A 25432-nucleotide genomic window follows, 5' to 3' on the forward strand; every position below is an offset into this window, starting at 1 on the left:
GCGTGATTGAGTGATGGTTGCATGGTGACCCGCTGCATGCATTGGTGTGGGTGGGGGTGACTATGAGGGAGATGCACGGGAGGGTGCATTTGAGACATAGCCATGAGATTGTATGAGGATTGGGTTGCGTGGTAGTGTTCGAATGGGAACTGGGGCGGTGAGTAAGTGCAGGCAAGGTGAGGATGATGGTTGAGTGGATGTGAGGAGTGATGCTGGAGCGTTGTGGTGGCAGTGCAGAAGGAGTTGTGTGGTGGTGGAGGTGATGTGGAAGACGGAGTGTGGGAGAATGCGTAAGTATACTCACTTTGGCTGACCTGGTTAGGTCATTAAAGCACATCCTGCACTGGACCCAGGTTCGGCACACATTGTTGCTGCTGCTGACCTCCTCAGCCACCTCCAGCCAGGCCTTCTTGGTGGCAGAGGGAGGCCACCTCCTCCCATTAGATGGGAAAAAAATTTCCCCCCTACTCCTCACCCCATCGAGCAGCACCTGGAGTGAGGAGTCAGAGAACCTTGGAGCAGCCTTGCCTCTGGCCTGCTCCACGCTCCCAAAATGGTTCTTTGCTGCAGGAGGAGCATTGGAGGACTGCCCCTTTAAATAGGGCTCCTCCTGCTGACAGCCTGTGATGCAGGTGCACAGTGCGCCCACTGCACAGGTCTGGAACGGGAAACCCAGAAGCACACGTAAGTACCTTCAATTAGGCCGCCCGCTGCCAACCCGCCTCCCTGGTAATATCGGGTCCAATGTGAAAGCTGTGCCCACTGGGAAACTTGTCTGTAGTAAAGTTAGCAGCAAGGGGTCAAAAGCTCCTTGTCCATGTGGTAAACAACCCTGAGCAGTGTATATATGGAACCTATATAAACAGAATTTAATTCTGTCTTTAAATAAAGAATAGTTTACAGTACAACTGGGATAAATTCCAGCAATACCGCAATACCAGCCAAATCTCTGTGCAAGTACAAGAACAAGACTCGGGCCATCCTTCAAGAACAGCAAAGAAGTTTCTGCTGAGCCCTCCTGCTAAGCAGAAATAAAACAAATACATTGGCCAAGCAGGTTATACCGCTCTTCAGTCTCAGAGTTGACTATAAAGTTCTTTGTTTTTTCTTGATATTGATTTTCACTGTCAGAAGTTAAAATGATTCCTAATGAAGAGTGTTGGTGTTGCATCTCAAGAAGGGCAGGGCAACATGGGAAAATGTTTCACATTGGGAGCACTGTGCAGACAACCCATCGGTCAATTTTAGGGTGTGATAAGTTATGCTCTGAAACAAACATTACATTGATGAATAGGCTGGCTAGTTGGCGGCTTGAGTTTCTTGTGAACTGAATGTTACTTTTTTAGATCTCTGTCTACCAGCATTTAGTGGTGTAGGCAAATGCACATATATTTATTTTGCTGGTTGTTGGGGTGGGGGAGGGGGAGGGGGAGGGGAGGGGATGTGCTGACTCAAAAGATATGAAAATTTCCATTTAGAAGCACGCTCCAAGAAGTGTATGTCCATGACTGTGTGTAGTAATAGCCTTTTGAGAGTGTTGGGGATCATATCCATGACTATACATCTTAGGCCCCTGACCAATACATAGGCAATTCACAGCACACATCATTTCCTTCAAGTTCACATGAAGAAAGCCCGCACAGCTACAGGTCAATGACAGCAAGTGCCATTCTGTTATTTGAACAGGGCTGACTGGTAGCTTGGAAAATTGATCATTTACGGTAGTTTTTAAAATTTATAAAATCAAAAAGACATCAAATTAAAATGTAAATTGAAATATTAGTTGATCTTTTTGAGGCACTTACAGAATTTAAAAGCATCTTATAAAATAAGGCATTTCTATTAACAGGCAGAAACGGGCTTTGTGGAAATGAATGCCAGTTTTAATCTCATACTCTGAATTGATGGCTGCATGCTATGGCGTTACAGATTCGAAGGATTGTAAAAGTACAGATGTTAGAAAGCAGAAGGCACAATTTGTTTGAGTGCTCCTATCCAATCTCATCATATTGTAAACAATTTTGCAACACCAAGTTATAGTCCAACAATTTTATTTTAAAATCCACAAGCTTTCGGAGGCTTCCTCCTTCCTCACATTCACCTGAGGAAGGAGGAAGCCTCCGAAAGCTTGTGGATTTTAAAATAAAATTGTTGGACTATAACTTGGTGTTGTAAAATTGTTTACAATTGTCAACCCCAGTCCATCACCGGCATCTCCACATCAATCTCAGCATAGTGGCTGATCGAAGAGTTGAATGGCACATAAATGGAGAAGATTGCTGAGGTGAGGTGGACCAAGACCATGGAGGATGGATGGCCGGTAGAAATTGGGAAGGAAAAGGATGCTGGGTGTATGAGATTAGTGCAAATGTTCCAGATTAACTGAAGTCTATGAAGGATGAAGGAAAGGAGACAGGTGAAGAGAGAATTTGAGACGCCAATCCTTGAGATGATGAAGTTAATGTTTAGGAGTGAGGAGCATTGAACTATCAGGTCACAAAATATTTGGGAGGCAAAAATGTATTACACAATATACATACAATACTCACACAGTATATGTTAATTCTTCTATCCCATCCAACAGCAAGCACATATCTGCAAAGAAATTCAAGACGTGTGGTTGTGAACATGCATTGCAATTTGAAAGTATAATGCTAAAGCCAGTTGTTTACAACTCAAAAACATGTCTGTATAGCTCTGCTCGTTTAGACAAGAAACTCTCAGAATCGATCCCTGGTCTGTATTAAATTAGCTGATCTCAGCTGGGATAGTGTGTAGGGGCCCTGAGATAGGGAGGAGAAAATCAGCCAGGGTTGCCACTCCCAGAAGTATTGATTAAATTTGTAGAAAACATTGGTTAGACCAGTTAGAGTACCATGTGCCATTCGAGAACCCCATTAAAGGAAGGAAATTAAAGCCATAGAGAGCATACAGCATACAGATGGGAAACTATAGTTATGAGGAGAGACCTGAGGCACTGGGACTATTCCCACTGGAGCAGAGAAAGCTAAGAGGAGATTCAATAGAGGTTTTTAAAATTATGAAAAGTTTTGATAGAGTGAAAAGGGAAAGACAATTTCCTCTGGTTGGGAAGTCAGCGATGAGAGTTCATGAATTTAAAATTGTCATCAAGAGAGTCAGGGTGAAGGTTAGGAACAGTTTCTTACTGCAGAGGATTGGTGCTTTGCCACATGGAGAGGCTGAGGCAGAGAAGGTGGCATTTTTTAAGGAAAAAATTGATAAGTATTTGAAGCAGGGGAAGATACAGAGCTGTATAATAAAGAACAGAGCAGTGGAATTAGTTTTGCATTGCAATTCAGACGAAATGGAGTTAAGAAGGTGCCGAATTGATGGCATAGGTTACCTATGAATAGTCCAGATTTCCTTTCACCCAGTCAATGGCACGAAGAGGGACTGACAGATCAGAAGGAGGGTGACATAAGAGATACAGGCTGTGCATGGGGAACAGTGCCTACTCTTAATTTGTCCAATCTTGTGAGGTCATTTAACCTCTTCCTGCAATATGGAGCAGTTCTTGCAGTGGTGGAGGTTGCACTGACTACCTCAGCAACCACGCTCCATAGCATTTGCACAACTTTCTTACGTGGCCTTCTGTTCTCAGTCCCCAGGAATCTGTCTCATCTGGCCTTTACTTCTGTTAATAAAAAAAAATCAACAAATAAATCAGAAAACACATAAGCGTTTCCTGAGGCTGACCAACCCCCCCCCCCCCCCCACCCCTTCCCAGTGTATCTACTTCCCAGGTTATTGTTGCTCTTTTCAGCTGCTGCACTCCCCTATTGAAGTACATGCGGTCCTTTAATCAACTGCAGCATTTAAAATGCTGAAGCAGAACTCAATTTCCCTCCCTCCCAGCAGTGGTCAACCAATCACCCCTAGAAACTTGTCTTGCGTAACTAATAAGGGCCAGTCAAGGAATGTTGAGTGGGTTTGTGTCTGCATTATGTCAGCAGGCAGACATCCCGCCTTGCTGCAAACCCACCAAAGGGAAGTGAATCTAGTCCAAGGTCTAGCTGGACTGTGATGCCCCCCTGCCCCCCATCTCTCCCCACAAGGTCAAACAACCTAATAATCCCTGTAGGGCAACCAGTACCTGTGGAACCATATTCAACAAGAAGGCAAGTACCATTAGAGAGGGGTGGAAGGAATACTGGTGAGATATACACATATTTTGTCAAATGCTTCTTACTTATTTTTGTGCATCTCCACATAGATGCAGTCACAGATTTCATCACATCTGCTCTCTGTAACAAGAACAATTTAGAGTTTGTTACTTTTTTTTTAAAATGGACATTTTTGTGTAGTAAAATACTTTTGTAATATTCAGAAATCAGGATATACCATCACCACACAGACTGCAGCGGTTCAAGAAGGCGGCTCACCACCACCTTCTCAAGGGCAATTAGGGATAGGCAATAAATGCTGGCCTCGCCAGCGACGCCCACATCCATGAATAAATTTTTAAAAATGTAATTGCTCTGCAAACATTTTAAGACAGTGTTGCTCTATGTGGGTGTCATTTTGTGATGTGCCACCTTCAGATTGTTTTCAAATTATTTTTTTAAGATCAGAATACCTAATCATTAACAACACTTCTGATTTTATTCTGATTCAGTGTAAGTTTGTTAATAATTTACATTCGTTCCATCTATGAGCCTAAAAAAATCATTTACAGCTAGTCGATCTCCTATGGTGAGTTAAGATCAAGTGTAGTCTTCAGGTAAAGTGGGGTTAGAGAGTGGGGGATAATTGGACCAGAGTACGCAGATGTAATTTAGTTCCCATTTTAAGGTCATACATTCTGTCCTTATTTTCATATACGGTATATCCTTTATAAAGTCCTATGCTCACACTAAATGCCAATGTAAACTTGTCATGCTGTAATTACACCCTTCCACCAGTGGTATTGTTGCAGCACTGCCATTGGTGGGAGAATGTAATTACAGCATTATATGGGCAGATTCCATTATAAAAGCAGCAATTTATAATAAAAATCTTGACAAGAAGTGCACAAAGACATAAGATTTTTAATATATGATATAGATAGATATGCAGAAGTTGTGTATACTTCAAATTTAAAATTTTTAATTTTATTTGCAAGCAAAATTAATATCCTGTTCTCTATTATGTAGGGATGAGCGACAACCAGAATGTTGCACCTACTGTGACTCCAATCAGGGAGTTTTGATGCATTTAAAGTGAATCAAATTCAATAAAGGTCAATTAACTTTTTAGCTCCCCTTTAAAAAAATAGCAAAAATGGCATGTATACCATTCTCTATTTATTAGCATCACAAATGTTTATTGTTTGTGCAACAAATTAAAAAATGTTACCTTTTTACCCAAGTAGTAGAGCATTTGAAAGAATTTAGTGAGCAGGGTGTCAGTGTATGCAACACAGTTGCAGATGAATGCAGTCCCAGTTTCCACTTTCCAAATGGTTTTTTGACTGTCTGTCGAAGCAGTCAGTTCGACTATATATGGCTTCTTACACTAGGTATAAGTGTATAACCATGGACGTGTCACTCAAGATCGCAAAACAGGTTTGTATCTTGATGAGGGTACTTCAGGTCACTTGACTCCCCTTCTTCCAAAATACTGTCACTACTGTTACAACATTGTTGCAGAAGAATGGGGCCCCTTCCGGCTTAATGGGCCATTTCATCTTGAAATGAACAGACAGTTCTAGGCACAAGGGGGCTCGACTTAGAAGGAAGCAGGTGCTATGGAAGAGGAAGAAAAGAAACAGACAGCCTACTTAGAAAAGAGGGGACGAATATAATAATGAAGTGGCACTGCAGGAGAAGAGGACTTAGCTGCGAATTAGAAGGGGATATAAACCAAACCCCTGGGGAGATGAATCCTTAGAAGCAGATGAAACCTTGGCTGCTGATGATCTGTAGCTGCCTGCTTGGCAGACAGTAGATTGATTGTGGGTGAGCTTATATATATTTTGGCAATATTACTGTTGTGACCGTAAACTGTTCTGTTATATGCCTGCCTTCTTGCCAAACTAAGATTTATTTATGAGGTGAAATCTGATGCTAAATAAACAATTAATTATTTAAACTAATCTATTTATTGGTGTTGTTAACTGTACTTGAGCCTAAAGCAAGAATCCCCTCTCCCTGGCTAGTGAACTGCAGTCTGGTTCGCCAGAGATAGCGGTCAGTAGGAAGGTACTTGAGATAGAAGTTCTCAGGTCCCCACCATATTCATCGTGACAAAACTTTGTGAACCAGTTGCTGAGTATGCATTTGTTGTCACCAATAGGACACTGGTCTAATATTAGGGGTGTTGAAGGCCTGCAGCCATATTTCTTGGCAATGTAGAGCAATTCACATTAACCTACAGGATTTGATCTTTGACTTTGAGTATCCTAATGTCCAGGGATTAGAATCTAAACCCTTAAGAAAAGCCCACTCTTCCCTCATTGACATGATTTACCTTTCTTTAGTATTCTTAAACAGTGGCCATTATTGTGATTCCAGATCTTTAAACATCCATCTCTTCCTCCTGTAATTAGTCTACAATATAAAAAGATTATTGTTGAGCTTCCATGTCATAGTGTATTAGAAGAAATTCATATGGACAAGATAGCAAACCCTGACCTCCTTCCACTGTCGTCAAAAGCCATGCAGCCAACGGCAGAATCGCCATGAGCTCCACTGAATTCAAATGTAAGGTTTCCTGTGTCAAGGTCCCAGACTTTGATCACCTAGATGAAAGCACACATAATTCATGTTTAACATTGCTTCTTTTCTTAATAAGGGTTTTAATGATATTTCAAAAATTTAAATTCACCTATAAGTTTTTTTAATTCATTGTACATTTTGATTAAACTAGCAGATCTCTTGAGGTGTTGCTCACAGTGAGTCACATGATTCGCTATTTTATAATAGAGGTGTTTATGTCATGTAGGGAACAGCACTTAGGCCACTGATTTAAAGTGACTGAATAAGTCAAATTAGGAACATAGGAACAGGAATAAGCCATTTGGCCCCTTGAGCCTGTTCCACCATCTGGCTGATCTGTAACTTAACTCCATTTACCCGCCTTAGTTCTGTAACCCTTAATACCCTTCCCTAACAAAAATCTATGAATTTCAGTTTTGAAATTTGCAATTTACCTAGCCTCAACAGCTTTTTGGGGTAGACAGTTCTAGATTTCCACTACCCTTTGTGTGAAGAAGTGCATCCTCACATCACCCCTGAACCGCCTAGCTCTAATTTGAAGGTTATGCCCCCTTGTGCTGGATGCCCCCACCACAAGAAATAGTGTATCTCTATCTACCTACCAAATCCTTTAATCATTTTAAACACCTCAATTAGATCAGCCCTTAATCTCGTATACTCAAGGGAATATAAACCTAGTCTATGCAACCTGTCCTCATAATCTAACCCTTTTAGCCTTGGTATCATTCTGGTGAATTTCCTACTGACCATTATTCTGTGGAAATTGTAAATAAGTTTCCATATATATATATATATATATATATATGTGTGTATATGTATGTATGTATGTATATTCCTTTGCCCATATTATCCCATACCATTTTTAAAGATGAGAATACACAGCAAGAGAGCATACAAGATACATCAATTGAAGGTTAAAAAAAACTGGTATATAGCAGAACGGGGGAGGGGGTTTTAGTTGCATTTAGTTCTGCCATTTGGAGACAATAGTGGCAGTCGGGCTTTGGAAGAACTGAAGAATAGTTTCGCAGAACTGGGATGGGGACTCTGTATTTTGACTGTACTGCTGTGGGGATGCTGGAATTTTGCAACATGGGGAAAGGGGTCCTTTGTTTGGGCATCACTGTGGAGGGAGAACCTGGAGATTGGTAGGCCTCTGGAATGCAAAGTTGAGGTTTGGCACAAGTAGAATATGAGTGATACAAATTTCAGGTCTGCCCTAGATATTCTCTTGGGTTAAGTGTCATCAGTCTCTCTCAAACAGACATTTTATAGGAATTTATTTTCACTACCCAATATGTATATTACAATAGCAGAACTCAGAGTGTAACAATGAGACCCCCTTGTAAAATGGATAACATAATGTCCTCAAGTACACTTCTCCAATCTTCTGAAAGTAGACAGATTCACACTTTAAAGAGACAAATCCAATTGCAGATCCACAAGTTAGTTTATTTTGCAGATGTTAAGTGAACAGGCTGAAGAACATTTGAAGTACATCACAGCACAATATGACTTCTGTTTCCTCCTAACACATAAAAATAATAAAAGTATACTAAACTGACTCTCTTAACAGGATAAAAAAAATGCAATTTTATCGTGCAGTCTATGAGTGAATCAGACCAAACATTATTCTGGGCCTGGTCAGCTCTTTTCTTAATGCACTCTGGCCTGGGCTTTACTTGCCTCTCATCGCAGAATTTACCAACTGGTCTTAAACATGTGCTTTCCTGTTTCCTTTGTCCCATTCCCTGGATAGGAAGTAAGGTAGTTTGGCTTGTTTCATATTTCCAGCATTTGCAATACTTTTGCTTTTTATTTAAAATACATTTTTATTTCACATTTCAGTATTCTAGAAGTTTTTTTTAATTAAAAGCCTCAATCAATTATATCAGCAGGTCTTACTGTAATCATTTATTAGTACATGCACTTACAGATCCTTCTGAACAACTGATGATCTGTCGAAACTCGTTACTGTATTTGCAGCACAGAACTGACTCTTTATGAGGGTTGATGTGGTGTGGCTGAGGCTGGGGTCTGTGGGATAGCAGAAATGGAACAAATGTGAAACACCGACTCAGTACTAGATGCAATACCTTCAAAGGCTATGTTGACAAGATATTGCTCATTGTGTGCAGCTGAGCTGCAAAAGTTACTGGCCCTGAAATTCCTGGGGCTGGAGAGGCTATAAGTCCTTTATACGCCCGAGGGGCCCAATGAGATACTGCATTGATCGAGGCATGGTCCCTTTAATAAGACATATGTAAGGAATCTTACAACACCAGGTTATAGTCCAACTGTTTTATTTGAAAATCACAAGCTTTCGGAGGCTTTCTCCTTCGTCAGGTGAGTGTGAGCTTGTGATTTTCAAATAAAACAGTTGGACTATAACCTGGTGTTGTAAGATTCCTTACATTTGTCAACCCCAGTCCATCACCGGCATCTCCACATCATTAATAAGACATGGTATTGAAGTCCCGTCGGATTGTCTTGGTGGATGATAAAAATAAGGACATAAATAAGGAATGAAAAAAGGCTGTGTAGTCCTTCAAGTCTGCTCCCTCCATAGACCATATCATTTGTACCCCCCATTATGGATTCTGCTCAACAAGCAGCTCCTGATGGAGGCAACTAACTACAGGAAAATCTCCAAGAAAATAAAGCACTGTAAAATTTCTCCTGATCCCCACACAACAGAATATGAACCCAACTTTACAACTCAAACTATTCAATTCTGACCAGTTGCATTCCACAGATGACGCATTGAGTAACATAGAAGGCACTTGTGTTAGGGGAAGTATTTGATCAGCTCTGCCCTTATCCTTATCACATTCAACTCCATTCCCAAACAGATATTTATTCATTTCTTTCTTTAAAAGGACTTCATTAGCACAATGTTAAGCAGGCTTGCTGGGAATCTATTCCACATTTTAAACACTATGTAGAAAAAAAGACTTTATTTTGTACATGTGTGTCATCTAATTCTGCGATCACTGTCTAAATTAAATAATCTACAATGAACTGCATCCATGCCTCTCAGCATTACATCCCCTTGATCTTTATTTGAAAAGAAAATGAATCAGGTCATCTTGGTTCTGTCCCTATATGTTTACTAGGACTGTACCTTTTTCCCTTTGCCCAAAGCATAATGCAATGATGTACTTGCATGTGACATTATTAATGTGACAATAGTAACAGAATGGCTCTGCTGGCTCTTCTCCCCTTCCAAGTAAGAAAAGGTTTGCTAAATACTTTTTGATCAAAAGTGTCACTTTCAAGAAACATTACTGGAAACAGCGCAACAGCATATTATTTGTCATGTTAGTTTCTTCAGTTACTACCTGTACTGCTAGGAGAAAAACAGATAGCAAGAAGCAGCGGGGTTATGAGAGATAGAGGAAGAGAGAGAAATAGAGACGCTGAAAAAGATTGAGAAGAGAGAGAAATATTCTGGTGTTGGAGGCAAAAGGTCATTAGTAGGGCTTTAGGTTTCACCAAATTTAAAACCACTCATGCAAGTCCAACTGTCACCTGCAAATCACTGGGCAGCAACTTGTACACCTTTTTAAACCTATGATTCCAACCACTATTGGTATGGAAAGTACGACATCTTCTGGCTTTCTTGCAAGACTGAACTCAGAGGGGAAATGGCCAAGAGGCAAAAGACTGGTTTCATGCATTGACTTTACCAGGCACCAGAATCTGATAACCATAAGTTGATGACATTGTTAGTAAAACCACTTACAGAATTCAAATATCTTTCTTGCAAAGTTTTCATTACTTCCAATTCAATGTAATGAAATAAAATGTTGCTACTCTCAGCATTTCCACTGGTCCACTGTGATTATGGATCACTCCCAGTAAGGCACATACTGCTTTACCTATTAATTCTTCATAATTACTAGCAAATCTCATGTAATGTTGCTCATAGTAAATCTGAGGTTACACTGTTGAAAGAACTAGGCATGTGGAAGTGCACACATTTCCAGTGAAAGAAATTGGAGAGAAGTTTGTAAAAGATCTCCCCACGGACAATGAAATAAAAAATGTTGATTGTTTCCTGGAAATGTTTTGGAAAATAAATGGTATTTCCCTACCAATTGTAAGCAAGTGGATAGATAGATAAATACATTTGTTCCCTCAAATATCACATTTATTTAAATATTAAATACCTCATAATATTTATTTTATTGTCCATCTGTTCAGCATGTGGCTTTATACAGTGAAGGACATAAATTATGCATAGCCTTAGTTTAATGTTCTATTACTTGCAGCTTTCCATCTGTATCAATTATCTCTACAACAATGCTTGTTCTATTTTAGCAGAACATTTTGGTAAAACATTTTGTATTCAGGATTTCCAAAATGTATTTGAAGGAATTTGATTTGAAGTCCCTCTCCTTCGCTTTATTGAACTTGATTCATTGTCATCACATGTCCTTAATAGTTCCTCATTGGATGTTTATCTACTGGTTTTATTTTATTTGATTGGTACATTCCCTACCTTTTTAGTTGTGATTTGTTGCTGTTTCATGAATGTGAATTTGGACCCAATCAGGTGCAAGTGTGACAAAAATTTACAGGTAAAAAGATGTGACGCTTGAGGTATGAAGGACACAGGCACGTGTGATACATTATATGGTCCTGGCATTCCGCAGGGGTTCTACCAGATCCCCCCATAACTCCGGCGGGAAACTGGCAGAAACCTCAGGGAAACGGCATAAACAGACTTTTGGCAGGAGGTCGGTAGAAACCCTTGTAATTACAGGGCTCATATGTTTAACTTATTCCTATTACATATATGTTTTATACATAGGATTAAACATGGGTATGAAAAGCAAACATAAAAAAATCAATATGAACAGAAATATAGATTTCAAGCAGAACTGCATAGCATGACCTTTCATTCCTGGGACTTGGAATATAAGATAGCCCAGACTGGTAACAAAGACCATACGAATTAAGAGCAGGAGTAGGCCATTCAGCCCCTCGAGCCTGCTCTGCCATTTGATAAGATCATGGCTGATCTGATTGCAACCTCAACGCTACTTGCCCGTCTACCTACTATAACCTTTGACTCCCTTGATAATCAGGAAGTCTTTCATTCCCAAATAAATCCAGACTAGTGAAACTTACTTTCCTTAGGAACATAGGAGGCCTACAGCACAAAGCTGTCCATAATTTAGTGGAAATTGGCACTAATTTGGCCCTTGTGGTTTCTCCGAGTGAAAATGCCAACTAGTGTCAATTCAATGTAGAGAAATGGAACACTGTTCTCATTTTTACATGCAGCATTGACACTGACCACTTCCAAGTTAGGTGTAGCATAGCCAGTTACAAAATACAACCCCTGCTTCTATGTAAGTAAGTCCTGATCATCATCATTTTAAACCCATTTGTTTTTGTTTTAATTTTCCTTGGTCTTCCCTTGCTAATAGTGGTCCAAATTCATAACAGACAAGCTAAAACACTGCTTCTTTTGCCATTCTACATACACACTCCATGAAACACATAATCCGATCATGTTCCACAACAACTTTTGCAGAAACAGTCCATTAAACATTTGGTGCAGTCCTATGCACTTCACTATTCAAAATGTTTTGTCTACAAAGTAACATCAGAAACAAAGGATAGCATCATAGGAAAGGGGACAAACAAAGGCCATTCAATCCATCATCAACCATCTGTTTCAGGGCCTAATTTGACTGTCTTCCAATTTTTTCCTTCCGCAAAACCGTATCTCTCCACTCCAGCTGAGTCATGAATCAGTCTCTTCTGAATGCTTTAAACGAGTCAATGTTTAGTATACTAGGTGCCAGCCTGGAACACCAAGAACACCAGAACATAGCATCATTATCTAATTAATGGAAATACAACAAAGTGGATGTGATCGAGTACGTTATTCCAATTTTATAAAAATAGACCAAAGAATGATAACCCATTACTGTGCTATGAAAAGTCCTCATTACTTCAGAAATCACTCTGTAATAGCATTGAAAGATCCTCACTGTATCCTTAGGTGCAGAAGAGCAATGGCATCTGCAGCAATGCAAAGTGCTTTGATCCCTGATACGTAGTGACAGGCAGATACATCCCCTCTAATTCTACTGGTTTTTGGATTGGCTGTATATAAGCAGCACTGATCCTCAATATCCCAGATCTAGAAACAAAAGAAATTCAGTATTTTAGAAAGTGGTTGTATATGGAATGCATTGAGAATACCACATGCAGAAATATTACACAAATTTTTAAAAAAACAGCAACTTTTCATTTCTGATTTAAATAAACTCCAGCATATTCAAGAATTCAAAATACACATATATATGAAGAGCTAAATTTCAGTGGGATTTACGGGGCAGATTTCCTGTTCCTGCATCTGAACATCTTGGATCACCTGGGCACAGCACAGATATAAAACTGGGCAGGCAGGAGCTTAATAAGGACAGAAAATCAGGCAACTCCCTTACGGGCGTCCATTCCTTCCTGCTACGAAAGAAATAATAGGCATCTTTAATTTACCTTGTGACCAATTCTAAAATTAATTTTATTCTATTTCTGTCAGCTCACAAGGATGAAAATTAGACCCAACTAACATGTTGACAGTTTACCGTAAATTTAGTAGGAGATTTTTGAACCATTTCAAAAGTGTGGCCTCTATTGCATCTCAGAAATGCCAAAAAATCCTATTCTTACTAAAATTAGAGTGGGTTCAATGATTGGCATCATAGTGAATGTTGCCAATAGAGTTGACCCAATGGAGTTGCTGCCTTGTTGGACACCAACTACTTGATTTTAATCGCAAAATTATCCTAATTCAGCTGAATGTGGTGATACATACAACTTCTTTTTTCATCCTATGTTTTTCTAGGCAGGGTGAACTTACATTCTCAGCAAATTGAAGGTACTAATGCTGGGAATGGGATACTGTTTTCTACTTTGTCATATCCAGTATCAACATTTAGCACTTCCAGCTCATGTATAAAACCCACCTCCTTGACCAAGCTTTTGGTCATCCCTCCTAATATCTCCTCCTCTGGCTCAGCGTCCATTTTTTACTTACACCTCTGTTGAAGAGCCTTGTGACGTTTTTCAATGTTAGAGATGCTCTATAAATGCAAGTTGTTGTATTGAAAGAGCCAAAAGCATAGTTACCTATACATTGCCTTAACTATATATTTTAACCCTAACATCAGAGAAAGACTCCTTGCTGCACCAGTATGAACTTTTCTATTTCTCACACCTGACATATTCCATTTCTGACTGAAATTGACAAATTAGTGCTCAATTAGAGTCAGTTCATGCTGTGACCTCACCCCTCCATCCTCTCACTAGGATCGATTGAGACTCCCTTTATTTTACACAGGATCCTTTCTGCTGGATTCGAACCCAAAGATGTACTAACTTATTGCACCACTGTGCAAGCCAGTCTCTGCTAGTTGTGCTACACAAGTTTAATCTAAAGCAGAAACTTATGGGAATAATTCAAAATCACCTCACGGACATTGAGATAGAAACCTAGAACAGAACATGACTGGCATCATAAGGTGAGGTGTCATGGCCTAGAATTACAAACCTTCACAGTGTTATCAGTGGAGACAGAAAATAGTTTATTGTCATCAGTGGAGATATGTAGAAAGAAGATTGGAGCACAGTGGCCTCTCAGCAAACCGGTGGGTTTCCTTTAAACAAATAAATAAACATTAAATGGATACTGATCCCTCAATGTAATAAATGCAGTCAATTATTTCATACTTTGCACTTTTCATTCATTAAGATTTTAGACATAGTTGATATATCACAGAAATTCCCATATTTTTAGCTTTTATTTTATGCTCCTTGTTCCTCTTCTTCCTATTACGTTTTCCCCTCTCTTGGGTACCCCTGCATCGTGCACCAATCCCAGCAAAAGTAGAAGGCAGCTGAAAAACTCCCAGACCTCTATTAATGGCAGTCTGTTAGTGGCCACTAAGGGGAACATTGTGAGTGGCCTGGGCCACACTTCTGATTTTGCCTCTCCTACTTCCACATGAGGAACAGTCTCATTTCTGTTTTGTCTCCTTCCTAATGATATGGTCTAGGCTGGCAATGTGCATTTTGGGAAATCACTTACATGAATGGTGTGTACCACTTCAAATTGCTGCATCATTTATTCTATTTATACTCCATAGCCTTTGAACCAAGCATTTTAACAAACGCCCCCTTGATCGAAGGGTCTGCGAGGGTCTTAGGAGCACCCCAAAGATCAAAGGAGCCACAAGTATGACGATGTTTCCCCTTCTCCAGCATGAACTTCACAGGCCTCTCAAGGCCTGTGCCCAGTGGGTGTCCATGCCAAGCAAATTGCCCAGGCCAGGAAATATGGGCAGAGTCTTTCCCTCACAGGCAGGAGCACTGAAAGGAAAATCTGCCTTCTGTTCTTATGTCCAGTGCCATCTTAACTTAAGGTTCCTGAACCTTGGCTTCTGATTTTGATACTGTGTTATGAGACACTACTGATGGCAGGAATGCTCTCTGCCATCTCATTGGCATTGCTACACTGAGTGTGCACCTATAGCAAGCGTACGCCTATTTGGGAAAGTCTTAGAAATCCAGGGGTGTTGTGATAGTGAACTGAGCAATTCCCAGGAACACAGAAAGATCATTAGCGTAATAAGCCTCTCTCTTTTTGAAAAATATCAACCACAATTATTCACCTTTGCACAAAGGGGGAAGATTGCTCTGGTTGCTATGTGCAATAAAGTCACAAACATGTTCTTTTTGGCTGCTTTTACAATGTTATTACACAAAAAAGGAGCAATTCTTCCCCATATCGCTGAATCTATTTTTTCTCCAAAAACATATTTAAGTTGCATCTTGAACCCATTTATATTGTCCAAGTCAATGACCTTCTCTGGTAACTCATTCCACAACTCTATTACCCTTTATTGTGCTTTTATAATACAGTAAACTAATTGGTATATAACAGATAAATAATTCAGACATTGAGCCTCCTTTCTATTAATAGAAAGCTATTTGGAGAAATACATAGCAATTAATGTGAGTGTGAAAAGATATTAATAAGTTTTCATGGCCATCTTACCCGGGAACATAGGGGTTCCACATACGCACAATCCTGTCCATTCCACCCGTAACAATCAGATTGTTCTTCTTACAGAAGTCAAACGTTTTTACACCTTTGTGAACATGGAATACAGACTGATCACACTCTAGCCTCTTTTGAGGAACGCCAGGTGTGCTGTGACACTTTGTGCCCTTTCCCTCTTTCCAGCATTCCTTCAATCCCTTCATCTGTTTTTCCAAGTTTGTGGTTCCAGTAGTGCAACCTTCAGTGGTTCAGTGAACAAAATAGTCAAATAAAATCAAATACCACATCCAAGTAACAGAAGACAACAAACTAACAAAATAAGGAAAACCCTATATTTCAATAGCATCTGTTATGTGACTTGCGTTCAGTGTAATTTATAGTTATAGAACAATTGATAGCACAGTTCCTACTTCAAAAAACAGAATTTGAGTAGAGTTGGAGTAATTGAGATTTCTATCACATCTATGTCAGGACTTTCAAACTAAAGAACAACTTCAGGTTAAGAAAAAAAGACCTTACAAAATAATGCCTGAAAATTCAGCAGCTATATTGCACTTTAGTACCCTCCCCTTCGACAACACCAAAACCCCAACCCAGTTTCTTGGATTGGAGTTGATCTGATATGCATGGAGGGTTCCCAGCAGGATTCCCATCATCAAGAGGGAGTCTGCCACTGCCCGGCTGCAAAATCCCAGCAATGCTGCAGCAGGACCCCTGCTCTAACAGTAGAAGAGGTGATCAGCCATTTCAAGAGGCAGAAGGGCCCTGAAGAACAGACGATCAGAAACCCAGAGGCCCACAAAGCAGGCTAGGTGGGGGCTGGAATGCAGGAAGTGGAAGCCAGTACAAGTCCCTCTCCCTCCACTGGGGACCTGAGGGTCGATATTGCCACTGTTTGGGGCCTCCTGCTACTTTCCCTAACATGGCCCTAAGAAGCGGCAGTAACATGGGTGGATGGGTGGGAAATGCATGAGAGATCCAGGCCCTGCCTCCCCCACTGCCATTTACATGGAGAAGGAGAGGCCAGCAGGGGTCTCGGTGGGGTGGGGGGAAATGCAGGTCGGGTGGTACGGCAGTGATAGGCCTTATCAGTGCATTTTCCTTCATTCTCCACCACAAGCAACGGACCTAACACTGATCTCCGCAATACCCCTCTAGTGACCAGCCCCCACACAGAGCTGCTGCAATTAATAACTACCATTTCTCTATGAAACTCTAAGCAACCCAATTGAAAATCTACCTGGCAGTCCTACAGTCCCACAAGACACAGTCTAACTTAGCAGCTTCTTGTATGGTATTTTATCAAAAGCCTTTTGAAAATCAAGATTACCGCATAGGAATGTTATGTTAAGGACTTTGGTTCAGGTTTAGTGTTACTGGGAGTGGGAGACAAATGTTGCACTTTTTATTATTTGTGCTAACATAGTTTCTAGTGAGGTACAGTCACTGACACTTTAAAATAAGCCACTTCAGAAATATCTGATTAAATAAAAACTCATTTACCTATTACCAAAGCTGTAGCTTCATGATTTGAGGCAGATATGATTGCCGTGATTGAATCATAATAGTTCAGCTGAAAGAAAAAAGTAATGATCAGTGAAATTAAAATGTTCACAATTGAACACATAGAATTACATAGAATGTTCAGCACAGAAACAGGCCATTTGGCCCAACAGCTCCATCCCGGTGTTTGTGCTCCACATGAGCCTCCTCCCTCCCTACTTCATCTAACCCTATCAGCATATCCTTCTATTCCTTTCTCCCTCATGTGTTTATCTAGATTCCCCTTAAATGCATTTATGCTATTCGCCTCAACTACTCCTTGTGGTAGCGAGTTCCACATTCTAAACACTCTCTGGGTAAAGAAGTTTCTCCTGAATTTCCTATTGGATTTATTAGTGACTATCTTATATTTACGGGCCCTAGTTCAGGTCTCCCCCACAAGTGGAAACATCTTCTCTACGTCAACCCTATCAAACCCTTTCATAATCTTAAAGACCTCTATCAGGTCACCTCTCAGTTTTCTCTTTTCTAGAGAAGGCTGATTGAAATAAAGTAACTGCAATGAAAACAGTCTTACAATTCAAGTGAAGCAGACAGTAACCTGTTCTCATACAGAAGCAGTGCAGCAAATTTTCATTCATGGTGCAGTTCAGGCGGCTGAGGCTCCCATTCCGTCTGGCCAATATCAGCAGGAGGCCTGAGCAAATTTCGTGATTAGATCTCATTTAAATACTGACGGTGAGCTGCCAGCACTAATCGTGCACCTTATGGACTTCTTAAAACTAGCCTGCAGCTTTTAAAGGAAAGGCTGAGTTTTCAGTGTTCAGAAAGGCCCTTAAATTCCAATTGGGGCGAAGGTGAAATCCCAGAGAATCTTCAGATTGGTGGCGTAAAATAGGATTCCATTCTAGTTCCACTGAGATTCTGTCCCATATTTCACAAAAAGGCATTTTCTGGTGGTGGACCACAGGCAGATCGACTGCCCACCTTTCTGACCCCCCCACCCCTTCACTGTGTCAAGAGGGTGTACCTAGGGGAGTTGCTGGGTTACCCCAGGAATTCCACACATTATGCCCATGTAAGACCTCAGTGGAACTCTTGCAGGTTGAGGCCGTCTAAGTGGCCCTAAACCTTTGCCAAGCAAAGGCCATCAAGGGGAGTGATTACCTCAATTTGTTACCTTAAGGCTCCCTTCAGAGATGAAAGGCTTTAAACTTTTTAAATCTTCTTTTAACCTAGGAAAGCCTCAGGCCACTCCACTGTCTGCTGGTGCATCAGGGTGGGTGCCATTGATGTATCCTTGCAGGTACGAGTGATCCACCCCAACTATGCAGATGACCGTGTCCCTGCAATGTGGAATGGGGGTTTAGGGCTTTGGGCATAGGCGCACTGACAGCCCACTCTGCCACACATCCACCAGCAGAGCAGGCCAAAAGGAATTTTGGCTCCAAAGAGTTTAATTGCTTTAGGTTGGTATGTAGGCAAGAAAATGGAGGGGATATAGGAAAGGGAAAAAGTGGTGGAGAGCAAACGCCCCATTGTGAACTCGCAGCACATTTGATGTACAGTAAGCTTATCACAGTTCTCATCTGACTACACTGTACTTGAAGAATTTGTCCATTAAAATGAGTACTTCTGCTACCTAATGAACCTTTAACCAATCATAAATATTAAGCTAGTCAGGTGAACACGTGAACAGACACACAGAAGAGGAAAGAGAAAAGGATTTTTTTTAAAAGTTACAGAGAGACAGGTAGAGAGAGAAGCAGAGAGGGAAATAAACTCAGGGAATCATTGAAGCTATCAGCTATACTCCTGACTATATAGATAATTACCTGTGTTACCCAATCTTCATGCACCTTCCATCGAATGTAAGTCACATTTGGTGACAGGACAGAGTTTTCTATGCTGATACTGGGCAAATTATCCACTTTGGAGCATTTTTTCCATGTTCTGCCATGAACAAAAAGACACAACAATTAAAATGTACTATCCCCGCATTGACAATGCTCCGACCACTAAATAAAAAGGAACAATTTCACTATGTGAAAACGGAAGAAACAGACCTGATGAGTTGAATGGCCTTTTTTCATTGCATTCTTGTTAGCATAAGACATGAGAACCTATCACCCATTTGAGTTGTTACAGGTTTCTAACCTGCTCCCAGCTATCAGATATTCACTGCATATTTAGTCTAATAATGTTATCAAGAGCTTGAGGAGCAGTGCTTTCTCCACAGTAATTTGTGAACATACAATTTACCTCACTGTGGATTTTGCCCAATTTATGTATTTATTCTCCTGAATAAATTACTTTGGACAAAACACTGTTCTTCAAGCTCTTCATAACATATCGGACTAAATACACAGAGAAAAATAGATTACGGGAAGCAAGCTAGAAACCTGTAACAACTAAAAATGGGTGATATCGTAAGACACTCTCCTGAGATTCACAGATCAATTATGGGATTATTCTCCTTACAGCAGAGGAGGTTAAGGGGAGATTTAATGGAGGCGTTCAAAATCATGAAGGGTTTTGATAGAGTAAATAAGGAGAAACGGTTTCCAGTGGCAGAAGGGTCGGTAACCAGAAGACACAGATTTAAGGTAATTGTCAAAAGATCCAGGAGGTGAGAGGAGGAGAATTTTTTTTACAAAGCGAGTTATAACGATCTGGAATACACTGCCTGAAAGGGTGGTGGAAGCAGATTCAAAGGGGAATTGGATAAATACTTGAAGGAGAGAAAATTGCAGGGCTATGGGGAAAGAGCAGGGGAGTGGGACTAATTGGATAGCTCTTTCAAAGAGCCGGCACAGGCTCGATGGGGCGAATGGCCGCCTTCTGTGCTGTAAGCTTCAATGATTCCATGGCCTCGACATTAGCCCACCCACGCCAGGCAGGAGAGAGTGTTGAGTCCAGCTTGATTTAAATTTAACAGGAGTGTTCCCCCTGGCCCCTTAAGGAAGACTTTGGCCTCCACTCTGCCGATCGCGGCCTCTCTCTCTCCCCACTGCCGTGATCGCAGACCTCCCCCTGCCCCAAGTACCAATGTCCGCAGCATGCCACAATCGTGGCCGACAGCCCCCTCCTAAGCCCGATCTCCAGCCTCCCCCCTCCCGATTTCCTGTCTCTTCCTTCCCCCCCCCCCCCCACCCCCCCACACAAGCCCCAATTACCGGCCTTCCTCCCTCCCAATTGCCTCTCTCTTCCCAACCCCCCCAAACCCTGATCTACGGCCATCCCCACCTCCTGATTGCCGGGGACCCTCCTCAAGGTTGCGGCCTTCTGCCGCTGGTTTTCCCACCTGGCAGCTGGCCAGCATGTCAATTTGGCCGGCTGCCGGGCGAGAAACGGAAGAAAAAAATTATAAGGTTCTACCGTTAAATTCGGCTAGACCTTCACGTCTCCAGCCTCGACACGTTCCCCAGCCATTTTTGCCCTCCCCGAACGCAGTCCCAGTTATGTAATATATACCATTTGTAAATAAGTTTGTTTGTTCTTTTCCCTTGCAATTTAGTTGCACGTTTACAACCTCCGTTATCACCATGAACCACCAACATAATGGCTACTAAGTTTAGCTATTCAGATACAATTGACCAAAAGCAGTTTTCCTTAATAGAAGTACTGAACATCTACTGTAAACTATAATTAGCAAAATAAATGTTGAATTGTCTTGTATTTTAATGAACATTATTTTTAAGACAACAACCAGTACTTGAGAAAACTCTTTTGTATTGATATTCAATTTTAATGTTTCATCCCACATGTGGTTTTAAATGCTAGTAATGGCAATGTATTAAAGTGCTTGGGGATAATTATTTGACAATCACTTTGTGACTGATTATTTTTTGCATAAATTAGCGCTTTTCAATTCTACAACCCACTACCTTTAAGAACTATTTTTAAAACAAACTGTCCTTTAAGTCGAAGACTACTTTGCATTTTATATTTTTACTTATGTTAAAATTGTTGAAATAATTCTCTTAGGCATTTCATAGAGAAAGTGATAAATCAGGACAGAAAAGCCTCCACTCATATTTGTTCTAACAGCCATCTTTTCACTAATTCCAGGTCAGCTATGCAACATTTCTTTGCCTTTGGATGTACCAGTAATTTAGTGACCTCCCCCACAGACTATGTACAATCTGTTCAGTCTTGGAATCTACCATTTCATTTCTGGACATAAGTCCTACAGAATATCTCCCACACCATCCCCCGCCCCTCCCACAAAGGTAAATCAAGGAAAGTTCATGAATATACGTTTAACCTATCCTCCACCATTTATTCTAGGCCAGCTGTCTTCAGCATGATATTTCCACGGTATCAGCAGCTCAGGAGCAATCATGTTCTTATCCTTGTATCCATAAATCCCATTCTCAATCTATATTCACCCAGCTCTTTTTAAAGGTGTTAATCAACATAGCATTTTATTGCTTTTCCTGAGAGTTCACATATTCACTACTCCATGGGAGGGGTGGGGAGGAGAAACTCCTCAAATCAAAGTTTCCTGGGCTTCAGAACAGGGCCATCATTGACACGTCTAAGCTGCTCACCAACTAAGTACAGAAAGTTCGCCACAGTCCAAAATTTGACCTAAGGAGGGAGGAAGGAGAATAATAAATGTCTGGTTGAAAGTGGGAATGAAGGTTATAGAATTAAGGATAGTCAGAGGATAATCAAATTCTCCATGGGATCCGATGGATCTTCTACTACTGGAATGGGGAGAGAGAGGCCAGTTGGTCAGGACCAAATAGTGTAAATATAAGGATGGATGAATATTCCAGAGTTTAGTTTGATTGACACTGGAAATCAGGGAATATTTATGCAGAATTTTCCTTCAAGAGATTTCGGAGTAGAAGGGAAGAGAGTAGAGTCCAATATGGAGTGGATAACATGGTGTGGAAGCCATGGACTCAATGGGCCAAATGGCATGCTTGATTGTTCCATGCTTTCTTATGTTGTTATGATTGGCTCAGGAGTGAAGTTCTACATTGGCACTGAATTTAGATGTTTCTTGAAAGGCATGATGATGTTTTTTAAAAATTGATTCCCTGAAAACCAGATTGCAGAATGAAGTAAGGATATGGGGCAAAAGTATGAAATCAGGAATGTCAAAAAACATGGCAGTTGGCAAGTATGATTAAATATCAGTACATGGACAGAACAGCTTGGTACAACAGTTTTTTTAAAAAAATCAATCTTTAAATTAATTTACCTTCACCAAATAAAGAGCCAAAGATTATTAGTTCGCCTGATCAACAATATAGTCTTCTCACCAACATTAAAGTGTCTCACCAACAGATAGTCAGTGTACTGACTTGGTGATGTCAGCCGTCATGTTTTGTTACAAGAGGCAGCCATTTTAAAATATTTACAAAGACATGCCTAGCTTTTATAATCTTAATGAGTGGAATTTTAAGAAATTACTTATGAACAATGGGACCCTTCAAAATTTTGGTTCTTCCTATTTTAGATCCTCATACAAGATTCTATGGCTGAGAGGGTGGACAGATAACTTGCTGCGTAATCAGGGACTAGGAACTGATAGAGAGCAATCGGTTCATCTCTCTCCGTTCCACTATAAAACTACCAGATCTCCGCTTAGCCAATAACAGGTTTTCGGCATCACAGGGTCACAGATATGATGCCACATCCTAGCACTTGGTGGCATAGCACAATGAAGTACTGCTCCACACTCACTTGCACATAAGAGAAATCAAACAAATATATTATTACTATATACTTGAATAAATGTTGTAATCCCACAGGGCTTTGCTGCTGACTAAAAGTCAAATGATTTATTTTTTAATCCCAATCCTTTATCTTTCTTCCCCTGGAAGACACTATCTGTTGCTGGACAATGGTTACCCTCCACTAGTTTTCCTCTGTTCATTCTTCATAAGTGCACCTGCACCAGGAGTGTTTGCAGGTCATTCAAGTGCAGCATCAAAGCTGAACTTGACCTGCGCTCACCTCATATTCACTTACGTGCTCTGACCAGCAGGGGTCACCGGATAGCAACCAGAAGCAGGAACCCATACTGATTTTCCCTCTCCCTCACCCGGGGATGTTAAGCGTAATGCCCCTATCATCGTCTCAATGGTGGTGGGTTAACTCAGCAACAAATAGGTTTCGAAGCTGGCGTCTTCCTGGCCATGTGACAGTACTACAGTGGGTAGTGTATTTGTGATAAGTAATCAGGATTTGTTACCACAAACCCATTTGTTCATAACTATTTCATGATTTTTGAGCTCAGAGGGTTGGAAAAACTGTTGGCATGCAATACAAATCAAGCAATTTGCTCTTAATAAAAAGCATTATAATCTCACGTCAATCCCATTTTAGAGAACAGAAACGTTCAGAAACTTGCTCACTTTAATACATCTTTTTAGTACGTGATACAAACCTCAGAGTCTCCCCTACAGATGACAGAAGTAAAATATTTACACAGCCCTGTAATGACAAGAATTTTTAAATTTACAACAGAAATGTCAAGATTAAAATATCCAACAGCAGGTAAGAATTGCTCTGGGTGTGACATGCAACAACACTGTGAGTGCTTTAAAAAATAACATTAACAAGTGTGCTACACATGGCGATTAGAATAATGCTTCCCCCACGTGCCAGGAATTTCTTCAGGGGTTCTCCCAATCGGCCAATGTGACTTCAGAAGATGGGTTTATCTGGGGTTTCTACCAATCTTCCACCAAAGTCAAGACGGCCAATCAGGAGAACCCCAGAGGAAATTCCAGGCAATTGTATCTACAGTCGACAGAATAATCGCTGTGGTAAAGTGTAGAGGTCAGGAATGCACAATTTTTCCAAAGAGCTTGTGATTTTTGCGGAGCTATCTGAGGCGCTCTTGCAGATGCTTTTTCTGTGCTCTTTTGCCTCACACCAGCTCATTAGTTCTTACAGCTGCGCAGTCTTGTGACTGTTACCTAACAGGATCTTACTTTTGCCACACTAACCACTGCAGGACTTTTTTTTGGCCAATGTTCTGCCCTCCTCTCCAGAGGATGCTGACCCATACCAGGGCATGGATTCATGGGCAATTGCAGCCCTCTGGCACCTGGACTGGCCGTATCTCAATATATAGTGGTGCTACGAATTCAGCAAAAGAAAGTCGAATACTAGTGCAAATATATTTGCATCACGCTGTTGTTACAATGTGCCTTTGCCACCAAATCCCACTGGTCTCAATTTAAGATTGGCTCCAAATGTTTGGTACAACAGTACCAATTCCAAGATTTTACAGAGAAGATGGGGAGAAAAGTACAAATCAGGTGCACTTTTCTTTTAGGAATCAGTCCCCTTTCTAAGTTTGTGATGCTTACATACAAGTCTCATAGGAAATATATTTATTTTAAAGAAATGAGTTACAGTCTCAGCAATTTATGCCAGTCAGTGCACCACTGATTCTTTTGCTTTTGTAGAGAGTGCTCATTACAGCACAACCTTTGCTTCTTTAGCTTTCTGCTGCTGTTGTTACATTATGAATAAATTCCTAATCAAGTCAGTGCAAATTTGGTAACAAATCCAACAATATTGTACTAACTTAACTCCAGCAAAACCCAGTCTGAGGCTAGAATGTGCCAGTCAGCTCCAGTATAACAGGTTGGTGCTGTAATTAGCACTCTCTACAAAAACAAACCCAGTGTCAGAATCAGTGGCACTGACTGGCACAAATTGCTAAGAATCATATAATCATGGAAAGGTTACAGCACGGAAAGAGGACATTTGGCCCATCGAGTCCGCGCCAGCTCTATGCAAGAGCAATCCAGCCAGTTCCACTCCCCTGCCCTGCAAATTCTTTTACTTTCAAGTACTTATCCAGTTCCCTTTTGAAGGCCATGATTGAATCTGCCTCCACCACCCCCTCAGGCAGTGCATTCCAGATCCTAACCACTCGCTGTGTAAAAAAGTTTTTCCTCATGTCACCTTTGGTTCTTTTGCCAATCACCGTAAATCTATGCCCTCTGGTTTTTGACTTTTCCACCAATGGAAACAGTTTCTCTCTATCTACTCTGTCTAGACCCTTCATGATTTTGAACACTTCTATCAAATCTCCTCTCAACCCTCTCTGTTCTAAGGAGAACCACCCCAGCTTCTCCAGTCTATCCACGTA

General features: G+C 40.8%; 1 protein-coding gene across 4 annotated transcripts in view; it reads right to left on the bottom strand.

Annotated features, from left to right (window-relative positions):
- The window catches only part of wdr95 (WD40 repeat domain 95), a 119541-nt gene that overhangs the window by 40729 nt on the left and 53380 nt on the right, over positions 1-25432 (bottom strand). For all 4 annotated transcript variants that reach the window (XM_067985976.1, XM_067985975.1, XM_067985973.1 and 1 more), the window contains 11 exons: positions 23711-23757; positions 19140-19257; positions 17305-17374; positions 15796-16039; positions 14290-14395; positions 12725-12876; positions 8651-8753; positions 6633-6739; positions 6469-6548; positions 4211-4265; positions 2550-2595 (listed from right to left, as the gene is read on the bottom strand). In XM_067985976.1, the coding sequence (XP_067842077.1) occupies positions 2550-2595; positions 4211-4265; positions 6469-6548; positions 6633-6739; positions 8651-8753; positions 12725-12876; positions 14290-14395; positions 15796-16039; positions 17305-17374; positions 19140-19257; positions 23711-23757 (1128 nt within the window). The remainder of the gene's footprint in view (positions 1-2549; positions 2596-4210; positions 4266-6468; positions 6549-6632; positions 6740-8650; positions 8754-12724; positions 12877-14289; positions 14396-15795; positions 16040-17304; positions 17375-19139; positions 19258-23710; positions 23758-25432) is intronic.

Source organism: Heptranchias perlo, chromosome 6, assembly GCF_035084215.1.
Source record: "Heptranchias perlo isolate sHepPer1 chromosome 6, sHepPer1.hap1, whole genome shotgun sequence".
NCBI classification, from domain to species: domain Eukaryota; kingdom Metazoa; phylum Chordata; class Chondrichthyes; order Hexanchiformes; family Hexanchidae; genus Heptranchias; species Heptranchias perlo.